Below are 12274 nucleotides of genomic sequence, written 5' to 3'. Positions count from 1 at the left end.
TCAACTCCGAACTTACAAATCCGTGGAGTATCTCAACTTCAATATATGCGGTAAGTTTCAATCAATATAATCTTTGTCATGGAGCATGTTTTTACTTTCTATGACAAACTTGAAAATTATCTTAAATATCTTCTTCTATTTGTCAGAAAAAAATTCAAAGATCTTAATTTCTCAAAATTCGACAAGCTGTGCCCAGCAAGTGCAGTGGAAGTGGAATCAAGAATCTTGTTTGATTAGGGTCAAAGCAAAGCCTTATTCCTGAACCACTCGATTTAATATTTCAACACCAAATATTGTAAAGCGAATATTAAGATCCCAATAGGCAACTGCATGGAACATCTCATTTATTAAAATAACAAAATGCATGGAACAAGTGGTTGGGAAAACCCTTCAAACATGTGTTGATTTGAAGACAAATTCATGAGATGTAAACTTAATTTGTTTGAAACTCTTTTTAGGGACTTGGCTTAGATTTTTAGGTCCAGTTTGAGATTGTTGTACTTTTTTAATAAATGGTTATTGCTACTTTTTATTAAAGCAGCTTTTAAGAGCAACTTGCAAACTGCTTTTAAAAATTGCTGTCTGGAGGCCATTTTTTTAAAAATAAGCGGTATATTTTATTTTTACCAAACATTTTTTTTAATACATTGATATTTTTACACTAAGGGGAGGGGGAGTTTGGTTAAACCACACAATGAACAACCTAATTTGGAATCGAATTTGCCATCCACAAAATTCGAATTTAAGACCTCTCACTTTTAAATGAAGATGAATACCACCAGACCGTAGTACTGAGTGACTTACCATACACTTTTTTACTGCTTAACTTTAAAGCGAAACAATTTTTGAAGAAAAAAAGCAATACCAAACTAGGTACAATCACTCAATAGTGTTGTAAAGACATTCAACAACCATATCTAATTGTCAATGAGTGATTGTATTAAGTACTTCAATGTACCCTACCCATTCCTCTTAGGGGTAGGTTCGGTACGGTTACCATACCAAACTTTCGGTATACCGAAGTTCAGTATTACCAAATAGTTCGGTTGATATGGTATGACAATAGTAATTGCCACTTTGTTTTGGGACAAAATCAGTTTTTGTTTTTTTAACCCAATTCAAGGGCAAAACTTTTTTTTGTACCTTTATCTCATACATTGTATCATAAATTCATCTATTATTCATCATTCACGATTCACACACACAATAATTCAAATGATGCATCAAAATTCATGATGAAAATTAAGCTTACAATCTAAATAGAAGTTACGAATCAAAACAAATAGAAGTTAAAGATTCAAACCAAATGAAAATTGGAACTAAACTTCTAAAAGTAAAATCCATTGATCAATTCTTCAAGTTTGAGATGTCGAAACTTTTGGAGGAGACATTGAACTTATAGAAGATTGAGCTTGTGTCAAGCCTACATTACAAACAAAGAAAACATATTAATAGCAAGAAGAATTAAAGTTGAAAACCATTTAATAACAAATTTACTAAAAAAATTAAGCCTATCTTACTTGTTTCCACTTATTCTATTTCCTTGTAAAATTGAATTATATCTTCCATTGGTTCCTTGTAGAAGTTTGCTTCATCAATACTAAGCCAATCACTAGTACACACTAGTGCCTCTACCATTTTAGGAGTCAAAGATGCCCTAAAAGGGTCCACAACTCTCCTCCCTAGGCTAAATGCATTTTCACTAGCAACAATAGAAGTAGGGATTGCAAAGATATCATTGGCTATTTGTGAAATAATTGGGAACTCTTGTGTGTTTGATTTCCACCACCTCAAGAGATCAAAGCCACCAACAACAATGCTAATATAAGGAGCGGCGAAGTACTTATCAACTTCATTGGATATCTCCAAAAGGCGTTGCTCCCTCATTTCTTGTATAAACTCATTCATCATTTCAATTTTGTTCTCATTACCCCCACAAGCTTGAATTATGAACTCCTCATTTAGTTCCACATCTTCCAATGTAGCCCCAATGGTAGTAGAAGAAGCCCTCCCATACTCATTATACAAATCAAGCAAGCAATGGAATATTATAAATATGTGTTAATATAATTATATATTATATTATATTTTGGGTACGGTACGGTAATACTGTGGTAATGGTATCCATTACCAATATTGTACCCTGAAATTTTGGTATGGTACAATACCGTACCATTACTGATTGGTACAAAATTGTTATGGTATGGTTGGCAATTCAGTTGGCACGACAATTTGACAAAAAAATCCAATCCTAATTCCCCTTCTCTTAGAAAAGATTTGATGGTAAACTCCACTTCGGTTATATGTGAGTTTCCATCATCTCTTGTTACGTTGTTGGTTTCTTGAAAGTAAGGCCGTTCTTGAGATTTTAGAGGTTCAAGACGAACTGCTAAAGTAATAACACCATCATATTTATAAGAACTCATTTAGAATTTTGAACACAAAAAGAATGACTTAAGATCCTAGTGCGTTGGGCTATAACCAAAATGGACCAAGGCCGAGGAGTCCTCGCAACCTAGTACATCATTAAAAACAAAGGAAAACTAATGAAAAGGCTTTGAAAACTTTGAGTTTTAATGATAAGGACAAAATAAAGGGTAAAGTGAATAGTACCAGGATTGATTTTTTAGTGTAAAAATGTGGTTTTTCATTAAAGTGAACAGTACCGCGTGCTTTTCGTTAAAGTCCCCTAAAAACAATGGTGGGATCTCAATTCCGAATAATTTGTCCCTTGATAACAATTAACTATGGGTGAGAGTATGGATGGGCTGGGTCACCTCTAGGACTTTTTAATTTTATTTTTAACAATCGATATAATCTATATTAAGAAATAAGAGATTGACTTAGTTTCACAATAAGTAACAATAATGTGGTTCAAATTCACGGTTGACGAGAATCGAATTTAAGATCTCTCACTTACAAGTCAAGAAAGAATACCATTAGACTGTAGTACTAAGTGGCGGGTCACCTCTCAAAATTGTATGGCATGTGTTCACCATTAGATGACGTCATATGTCAATAATATAAGGACATATGCTATTTTCTTTTACATCTCTTTTATTATTAGCATGGCACATCACCGTGGCAATGCACCTATGTTCTCCACCACCACACACCCTATTGCAAACAAGTTAAAGAATAGCTTTGTCATTCCAACAAATCAAATTGAAGCAGAAGATGAAGAAGAGGAGGGTTGTGGTGGAATCCCTGGTATAGCTAATCAAGTCTTCGTTTTTGCCATTGCTGTCACCAGGTTGCGAACGATGGGTAGAAAGTAGAAACAAAGAGCGTGTCTTTGTTTAGCTTGAACCCGACTAAATTATACAAAGGCTTTGGGGTGTATAAGTTAGCGGGGTATGACGTGTATAAATAAGTGGGATCAAATTAATTTAACCGAAGCTTATTTAATACTTAAGAGTGTGAACACTAGATTCGTATTAAATAGTTCTATCCGGTGTTGAATACGAAGTGCGAAATGTAGCTTACGTGTTATAAACTTATAATATGAGTGGACGCTTGTGTATTGCCTTGAGGCTTGTATTCTGGTACACCGAAAAGTCTGTGTGAATTTTTTTTGGAAATTAACTAAAAAGAAGTGAAATATATAATAGCGAAGGGTAAAATGGTAACCCCAACACTTAAACCCTAGTACATTAAACACTTGTACCCTGCGCCGTTTTATTGTCTTCTCCAAGCTCTCTCACCCTCGTCTGAAACTCCAGCCTCCAGGTCAGTGTCATGGAATCTGCTACTTACTATGAACTTCTTAATTTTTATTACTATTAATGCTTCATTATGTTACTGTTTTATTGAGAATTAAAACCCGTAATTAATTAATTTGTTCAAAATTTGGAAGATTTGAGGCAGGCATTGTCAAATAGTGATCAGATTTCTGTAATCTCATCTGCTGGATGAAGGTGTTTTAATCAACTAGGGTTTGGGGCATTGAGATTTTCTAACTTTTGTAGCTTGAATTGCGGTTGTACAGAAACCATGGCCGCTGCGGATGTTGCTGCTCCTGTATTGGAACCAACGCTGGCGCACTATGACGTGAAGCTCTTCAACCGCTGGAGCTTCGATGATGTCCAGGTTTCTGGATTTTTTGCTTAAATCTCGTACCTTTGTTTTCCATGATCTGTGATGAATTTGATGAATATGGTTGAGTTTCGTAACAATAAGTTACGAAACTCCTGGACTGGTATTATTGATCGCGTATATTTAGAGGTACATTAGGTTTGTTGTCGATATACTCTGTTATATTAGATAATTCTTCAGATTGAACCGATGGTTGGTTAACCGTGGAGGATCTGTGTCTGTTGCGCATTTCCTTGTTGGTTGTTCTCTTGCTTTTTAGAAATTTTAGACATCTGTGCGGCCTCCTTGCTATCTATTAATTTGTAATTATGTGTCAAATTGTTTTTGTTTAAATGTTGACTAGGTCTTTTGTTATGTATATGATGAATTTCATTTTTTTCAAACATATTGATTAATTTGTTATACTCACGTCTGCTAATTATAATGTGAATTGTGACTTGTAGGTCAGTGACATTTCACTGGCGGATTACGTTGGAGTTGCACCTTCCAAGCATGCAACTTACGTACCACACACTGCTGGGAGATACTCGGTCAAGCGATTCAGGAAAGCTCAGTGCCCTATTGTGGAGAGGCTTACAAACTCACTCATGATGCACGGCAGAAACAATGGAAAGAAACTCATGGCTGTCAGGATTGTTAGGCACGCAATGGAAATTATTCATTTGCTAACTGATCTGAACCCAATCCAAGTTATTGTTGATGCTGTTGTTAACAGGTACATACACAATCTTCCTCATAGTAATAATTGACCTCTGCTTTGTCCCTTGTTTGATGCTTAAGGAGAAGCTCATGTGCCCTTTACTATAGTTTTCCTGATTACATGTTGATTTTTATCTGTTGGGATTACGATGAATATGACAATGGATATGACATTTCTTCTTTTTTTCAATTCTGTATATTTGTTTTTGTTTTCTCTCATGTTGTATGTCTTCTTCGTGCCAATCAGCGGTCCACGTGAAGATGCAACTCGTATTGGATCTGCTGGAGTTGTTAGGCGTCAGGCTGTGGATATCTCGCCTTTGAGGCGTGTGAATCAGGCTATCTATCTCCTCACAACTGGTGCTCGTGAGTCTGCTTTCAGGAACGTCAAAACTATTGCCGAGTGTTTGGCCGATGAGCTTATTAATGCTGCCAAAGGTTCCTCTAACAGGTACTGCGCTTGTTTGCCTATTACGTTATTTTCTCCTAAGTTTTTTTATTGTCTCTTTATTTTCCATTTAAGTTATGCAGTCTGATTTCATTCCTTTCCCTTGATTCTTTGTTTCTTCGCTGACGATTGGTGGTGTTTTATGTGCAGTTATGCAATCAAGAAGAAGGATGAGATTGAAAGAGTTGCCAAGGCCAACCGTTAAGAGGCTGCAAGAAAAATTTATGCAGGGAGGAAAATTTTGTATGCGTTTTTGTTATTTACGCATTATTTAGAATTTTTCTGTCCTTTTATGTTGCGAAAACCAGGTATTATAAAAGAGGAGCACTTCAAATGTTAATGAAGATAGGCATTGAGGATATGTTTACTTATGGTTGAAGGTTGATAAAAATGATTCAACACTTTATATTTCAGCTTGGATTTGGATGTTTCACAGAACATTTGCTTATTATCAACATATATTTGCATCATCTCTAACTAGCCTCTCCATACGCACGTGTGCTAATGTGAGTGGATAGGCTTTTTATGTTGTGCGTATTTTGATTCCGGTGAATGTTTCTTATCCAACTACACCATCTTTGACTAGTACTACGGAGTAGTAATATTTGTCAGTGAGAAGTCTAAGGTTCGACTAACATGGATGACGAGAATGTATAATATTTTTGTTGAGTTTGATACCTAGTGTTGACCCATTGTGTGACTTAGCACAATATGCTGGGAACTCAAATCCCCCACCAATTTTGTCGTGTTTCATAGGGGATTTTGAGCTTGTTCATTTCTCGATGAGCTTTTATCACTGGTTCCAGAAACTTGCAGTGTCTTAAGAACGGCTTCCAAGGTCAAAGGCCTATGTGTAATCCTAATTCCTTTTTTTTTTCCTTCAACAAACGATAATCTACATTAGAGGGAGTGGGGCGGGGTGAGCTTAGCCTTACTAGCAATAATGTGATTCAAATTCGTCTTTGGCAAGAATCGAAACAATAATTTGAAAAAGTAAAAAAGAATACTACTAGACCGTGGTATTAAGTGGCTGTAATCCTAATTCTTAGACATGGTGTTTAATGCAAATTGGGAAAACGGGGAGAAACAATAACCTGAAAAATGGTTTCAGGTTATTTTTCTTGAGTGCTTAGTACATGCAAGCGCTACACATATTTGACCATTTTTGGATTTGATCCAATAATCATTGATCACTAATTTAAACCATTTGATCTAATTGTCAAACACGTATCGTCATTGAGTGTGTGCAGGTACTCAAGAAAAATCTCTCCAAGTTCCTAGCTTTTTGATATGTAGGGAGAAAAAGAAATCATCAATTATACATGAAAGACTCATAATCCATAGATCACTGAAGACAACACTATTGTCTTCAAACTTCCACAGTAATTTGATGACTGAAAGAACAAACAAATTACATTTGACCTTTAAGGATATCAATACACGACTTTCATGAGTATTCCCACGATGGTTCCATATTCACAGCAATATGCAACTTAAACCTTTGAAGACTATATGAACACAATCCATCGGCATCACAAGTATGTCGTTAAACTCCAACTGAAACTTCATGGGGCCTGATCTCGGGGATAGGTGCACCGAGGACTGGTTCTTCGATCTGGCCAACACTCACTGCAGGCTCTATCTCATCTTTGAATTCGGAAAGATGCCCAGATTGGTCCCGAGCTTCTGCAGTTTTTCCAGTGCGCGCTTTCTGGTCGTGTGTTTCTTCTTCGGTACCCTTTGCTTCGGTTTTGGTAGCAGCAGTTTCCTGAGAATGAAGCCTAGTTTGAGACTTTTTAATAGGCTTCTTTGGATCTATGACGTCCTCTTCGCTTTTAGTCTTTAATCCTTTCTTTGAATTATTCAGTTCTCGATTCAGACGTGGGCTAAGAGACACCCCAGCAACTTCTGAAGAATTGTTTAGTGAAGAAATGGAGCTCTTGTTCCTTCCAAGCTTCGGAGATTTTGGACGTGTGGTTGGAATCTGAATTGATTGGTAGAGACGAGTCACGTACAATGTTGCTATACAAAAGCAAACAACATGAAGCAGAGATGGGAGAAGAGTAACAGTTACCTTCTTGAGTTCAACTTTCGGAGGAGGCTCTTTATAGAAACTTGGCATGGGCGCCGCCTTAAACATCAGGCTCTTCCTTAGTCGCTTGATCTCTGCTTCCTGACTCTCCTGCAAAATAAATATATGGAAAATATAACGAATTTGAAACAGAAATTAGAAATAAACAAGTCAATACATCAAGAACAACAAGAGTATAATTGTCGGAGTGCTGTAAACTAGTCTCCACACCTTTGATTTTGCTTGCGAGTTAGTTTTTTCTTCTTCCTTAGCCTGTATCTTCTCTTCTAGCTTTGTAAAAAACTGATGAACGATGAATAAGGTTCGTTAGTGATATGAACTGAAAACTTTATCACGGTAATTGTTATCCCACATCATAATGGTTAAGCTTCTGAGAATGGAACCAGAAAACTTTATCACGGTAGTTGAGCAGGAGATCCTGCATCCAAAATGCCTGCAATTGGATCCTCCCAATAAGTTGAATTCCATATATTGGGAGCATGCAATTGCAGCACTCTAATGGTGGATCGAGACCCACATGAGAGGGAGTGTTTCCAAACAATTTGTGGCTCACATCCTGATTTTCAAGCTTTTGAAAATATTGGTAACTTGATCAGAAACTAGAGGTATGTTTTACCAACCTCCTTCCGTTTTTCAGCACGTTCTTCCAACCTGAAGGAAAATCCAGAAGCGCTGATCCTCCGCCCATTAGGTGTAGTACTTTTGATATAATACAGAATTCATATAAGTATCAGTACAACAGAAGAAATAATTCAGATACTGGCAGTGAAGACTAAGAGATGAGAAACAATTAATGCTCTAGGATATGAGGCATACGAAGCAACGGAGTGAGCATCATCGTCCTCTTTGATTGGCAGAGTTGTTTTTACAGCATTTAAACTTTGATCAACTGATCTGTTAGCACACCAAACATCATAAAATGACTAATCAATATCATTAAGCAGAATTAACTTTCAGTGGAGTAATTTTTTCCTATGCGCAGATTACGCATAAGTAAATAGTACAACGATCTGTAATGTTTGAACCAAAAATATAAAGGTTAAGTAAACTTGTGTACTGAATCGAGGTTGTAACCTACTGGATCACATTAGATGGGCTATTGGCGGATGTATCCACAGAACCAGACTTGCCAGACTGATGCAATTAAGAGCGGGCATTAGCTACATTTAAGAAAGATATAAGAGTAAAATACAGAAGCAAAAACTTGAAAATGTCTTACTGGAGAGGATCTAATGCTGGGTATTGATGCTAAAGAAGTCCTCTTAATGGCAGCTCCACCAGTTTTGTTCCCATCCTTTGAATGAACTCCTGTGGAGGCACGCCTAGTTGGATTATTCAGACGAGAAACTGAAATGGGAGCCTCAACTTTAGTTGCTTTTCCTCGAGCGCGTTTAACTTCTGTTTTCACTGGGTACACATCAATGCTGTTTTTCATAGGATCTGTACGAGATCCTTTTGCTGGGAAAGACTGACTCTGAGAAAGTGTTGCCCTCTCCTTACGAGGGAATGGAGTTGCGTCTTTCACAATAGGTTTATCCTTGGCCAGTTTGCTCTTTGAAAAACCATTGTTCGGAGCATGAAGATTCTGAATAGAAAACACAAGTAGATAAGAGCATTGGTACATGTCTGTCATGAAAATTGAAAAGAGAACTAGCTCAAACAAGAAGGAATGCTGGCATGCAGTACCTTTCTAGTTTTTGAATTTTTACCAGGCTGAACAGTCGCAGTGGCTGTGACTACAACTTCAGAAGAGTTAATGCCTTCATCTTTTGTCACAGGTTCAGATATTCCGTTCACCGCAGGAACTTCTATATTACCATCTGCATTCTTGCCCTGTTTGCTCAAATCCGGTACTGATACATCTACATGTTTTTCCTCAATAACACAACTCTCATCCTCAAATGTAAGCCCATTTTCAGACTCCATTTGTGAAATACTTCATGAAATGAAATGCAAAGTAAGCAAAGTCAAACAATAGTTCTACTATTTTGACAAAAAAAATACAAAGTTCGACTATGCAAGAGATTAACATTTGGATTAGTCCAATAAATTACACAACTAACTATAATATTGAACAATGACACAGAAAAATTGTGGAAATACAAACACCAAGAAATCTTCTCTTTAATACCATTATGATTAACATGAATGATACAACTTCAGTATATACCAGTAAGACATAACAAAGTAGGAAATATCAATACTAAGACATCCAGAATTCTATATAGTCAGGCAGGCAACGGTCATGAATGGTTGAGTATCCTATCCTACCGAGAAGAACTCAAATGTCATAACAATTCCTATCATTTTCGGGAGTGCCAAAATCACTTTTAGAGTGTTTGGCAAAAGCTTAAAAGTGCTTTCAATGAGAGTACAAGCACTCCCAGGTGAGAGTCACTCAGAGCTATTGATGAAACTTCTAAAATACCAAAATATTCTAAAAGAACACTCCCAATGTTCCAAAAAAAAAAAAAACGGTAAGAGTTTATTCTGCTATTTCCCAATGTGCCAAAGAACAAGATGAGGAGATACCCTCAAGACGTTCATTTTTCTATTTGGCTGGCTTTATCCCTCCATCCAAAAGAGAAGTACAAGGCACAATGTGTAGCATGACAAATTGCAAACCATAAACACCATGAAATTTTTATGATGAAATGATCCTAACATAGCCAACTGGGAAAGAATTCTCATCATTTCAGTCATGAAAAGCTTGATAATTCTGAGACAATAATGTATATCATTCTAATCCACAACACATAATCCTCAACATTCCAACAGTTCTGCGAAATTCGTTTAAAAACCAGACATGTGCACAGCAATAGAAGCTAACCCTTTTACACTCAACACTCCATCACGTCTGCAAAATCCCAATTCCCACCAAGCCCTTCATAGCAAATACGCGGCTCGGAATTGCTTCAAAAGAAAAAGAAAACAAATCTAACCAAATAAACAAATTGTATAATTAGTCAACTAAGATTGTCGCTAGAGTTTTTTCGGAAATTATGTATAAAAAACAACACTCTGAGGCGCATGGATTTAGTTCTTGTGCACTAACATTTTTAGCAAATCATCAATATATGCAAAGTTATCAAAACATACCAAGAAAAGGGTAAGCAACAGAAACAAAGAAAACGCAGAAACCCAACAAAATAAGCAATTAAAAGGTTAAGAATTTGAGGTACAGTCATCAAAGATCATGGAAAATAAGAACTTACAGAGATTATCAGGCAGTTTCCGAACTTGGGTTTTTGAATTTGGGATTAAACGACTTAAATAAGCACTTGAAAGAGTGATTGATAGCGAGACCAAAGAGCAATGGAAGCAAAATTCTACGACTGAATTATGATACAGGAAGATAGGAACAAAGCAGAGAGTATAGGAATATATTGAGTGCTTTTGGATTAGAAGCACTTTGTGATGGTTAAGTGCTTCTGATGGTTGGAACTTGAAAGCTATGGAGGGAGTCGGTGACGCACGCTCTGGTTTGGTTAGAGAAATCCGAGAGAGAGAGAGAGGGAGGGATGTGTCAATGAAGTGGATAGAGATAGGAAATAGTAGCAAAATGACTAAACTGCCACCATGGAAGTTACTAGCAAGTTTTTGAATCCTGAATGGTGACAGAGGGAAAGGGGGACTTTCAGTATGTGAAGAAGTTGGAAGGTATCAAGAGATGTTCTTGCTAAGATAAGAAAATCCACATTAGATGTTTCTCTCCTATTTAAAGAGAGATTTTCTAGTGTGCTGGAAATACACTCCGGTTGTTCAAGTGTCCAACTAATTGTATTATGACACTTGGTGTATCGGGCCGGTTTCTCGGTACCTTAAAAAATTTATCCTCTCTAATGAGGTTATGGCAAATAAATTGTGGATTTTATTTTGCAAAATTTTAAGGATTTTTGTTTACCATTTATGGAAAAGTAGTTTTGAGTTTTGGAGGGAAAATTTGATTTCTAAAGAGGAAAAAGTTTCTGACCGTTGAATCGGTTATAAACAACGAGAATTTAAATATATGCAAGCGAGATGCTATTCATGACACTTGGCTAGACGAAAATTATTTTTGGGATGACAAGACGTCGGTTTGACTTATGAGTATAAGTGACCTTATTCATTCTCAATTATCGAAATTTTCATTTTTTTTAAACAAACAATATTTTCTATACTATGGGGATAGGAGAGTAGACTATATCTCACAATGAGCTAGCAATAATATGGTTCGAATTCGCCTTTGGCGCGAACTGAACATAACTTATCACTTACAAGTAAAGAGATATTACTAGACTGTAATACTAAGTGACTTGAAATTTTCATTTTTAATAAAAAGAAATGCATACGACTAAAAAAGATATGTTCCAACCGAATAAGGGACCCACCATTAAACTAATAAAAAATAAATTTGACTCATAATCACAAAGGTTTCAAATCCAGTTAGCGCATAACATTTTTGTTGGATGGATTTTTTATATCAAATATGCACAATGACATTTCCATCGAAAATTTGACATCTCTTTTGGAAGGATATTGTCAATTTTGATTAGGGTAGTACTATTGCCTACACCACCCAATATTGTAAAATTTCCCAATCTTGTGATGTTCCTCACCATGAAAGACGATGAACTCTAGATTGTGACGAGTTATGATGATGATGTTGTTACCTACTAAACTATATTTGGTAGATAAGAGTCAAACATTTTGAGGATTTCTGGTTGCTTTTAGTTAAACTGACATAAATTATGGGAAATGTGTCAAAATTTAAAAGTATGAGTCTTGAGAATTCAAACCCTAAACTTCCTACATTGAGTGTTTGGGCCACTAGTACGACACCAACATTGTTTTGATATTAATTATATTTCTGAGATTGGTTCCAATTTGGCCATTCTGATAGTCGCCAGTTCAGTTTTGGTTTGGACATATCAGTTCTGGAACTAGTACAGCGAAATTAA

General features: G+C 36.3%; 2 protein-coding genes across 5 annotated transcripts; one reads left to right on the top strand and one right to left on the bottom strand.

Moving 5' to 3' along the window:
* Positions 1-3599: 3599 nt before the first annotated feature.
* LOC126600842 (40S ribosomal protein S5) lies at positions 3600-5712 on the top strand. 2 transcript variants are annotated; one of them, XM_050267521.1, is made up of 5 exons: positions 3600-3729; positions 3989-4089; positions 4539-4810; positions 5042-5245; positions 5393-5712. In XM_050267521.1, exons 2-5 carry the CDS (start codon positions 3994-3996, stop codon positions 5445-5447), a joined length of 627 nt encoding a protein of 208 aa, XP_050123478.1. In that variant the 5' UTR covers positions 3600-3729; positions 3989-3993; the 3' UTR covers positions 5448-5712. The 2 variants fall into 2 exon arrangements, with proteins under 2 accessions (XP_050123478.1, XP_050123479.1); XM_050267522.1 differs by having other exon boundaries at positions 3687-3729; positions 3969-4089.
* Positions 5713-6506: 794 nt separating this feature from the next.
* LOC126600841 (protein WVD2-like 4) lies at positions 6507-10918 on the bottom strand. Of its 3 annotated transcripts, none has more exons than XM_050267520.1 (10): positions 10550-10918; positions 10165-10271; positions 9021-9270; positions 8554-8919; positions 8413-8468; positions 8151-8228; positions 7955-8033; positions 7545-7616; positions 7317-7424; positions 6507-7226 (listed from the first exon to the last, which is right to left on the bottom strand). In XM_050267520.1, the coding sequence occupies exons 3-10, from the start codon at positions 9258-9260 to the stop codon at positions 6789-6791; spliced, it is 1437 nt and encodes a 478-aa protein (XP_050123477.1). In that variant the 5' UTR covers positions 9261-9270; positions 10165-10271; positions 10550-10918; the 3' UTR covers positions 6507-6788. The 3 variants fall into 3 exon arrangements, with proteins under 3 accessions (XP_050123477.1, XP_050123476.1, XP_050123475.1); XM_050267519.1 differs by having other exon boundaries at positions 10165-10247; XM_050267518.1 differs by lacking the exon at positions 10165-10271 and having other exon boundaries at positions 10550-10915.
* Between the last annotated feature and the right edge of the window lie 1356 nt (positions 10919-12274).

The sequence above is a fragment of the Malus sylvestris genome, chromosome 14 (genome assembly GCF_916048215.2).
Source record: "Malus sylvestris chromosome 14, drMalSylv7.2, whole genome shotgun sequence".
Taxonomy (NCBI): Eukaryota; Viridiplantae; Streptophyta; class Magnoliopsida; order Rosales; family Rosaceae; genus Malus; species Malus sylvestris.
The sequence above is the reverse complement of the archived record's forward strand: the minus strand, read 5'-3'. Positions and strand labels throughout refer to the sequence as shown.

Bases quoted from the DNA above. Each gene is read 5' to 3' on its own strand.
- LOC126600842 (XM_050267521.1), top strand. From the start codon at position 3,994: ATGGCCGCTGCGGATGTTGCTGCTCCTGTATTGGAACCAACGCTGGCG. The intron at 4,090-4,538 runs GTTTCTGGATTT...TGTGACTTGTAG, and splicing joins GGAGCTTCGATGATGTCCAG to GTCAGTGACATTTCACTGGC. The intron at 5,246-5,392 runs GTACTGCGCTTG...TTTTATGTGCAG, and splicing joins GCCAAAGGTTCCTCTAACAG to TTATGCAATCAAGAAGAAGG.
- LOC126600841 (XM_050267520.1), bottom strand. From the start codon at position 9,260: ATGGAGTCTGAAAATGGGCTTACATTTGAGGATGAGAGTTGTGTTATT. The intron at 8,229-8,412 runs GTAGGTTACAAC...GTGTGCTAACAG, and splicing joins AGCCCATCTAATGTGATCCA to ATCAGTTGATCAAAGTTTAA. The intron at 7,617-7,954 runs GTTGGTAAAACA...ATCGTTCATCAG, and splicing joins GTGCTGAAAAACGGAAGGAG to TTTTTTACAAAGCTAGAAGA.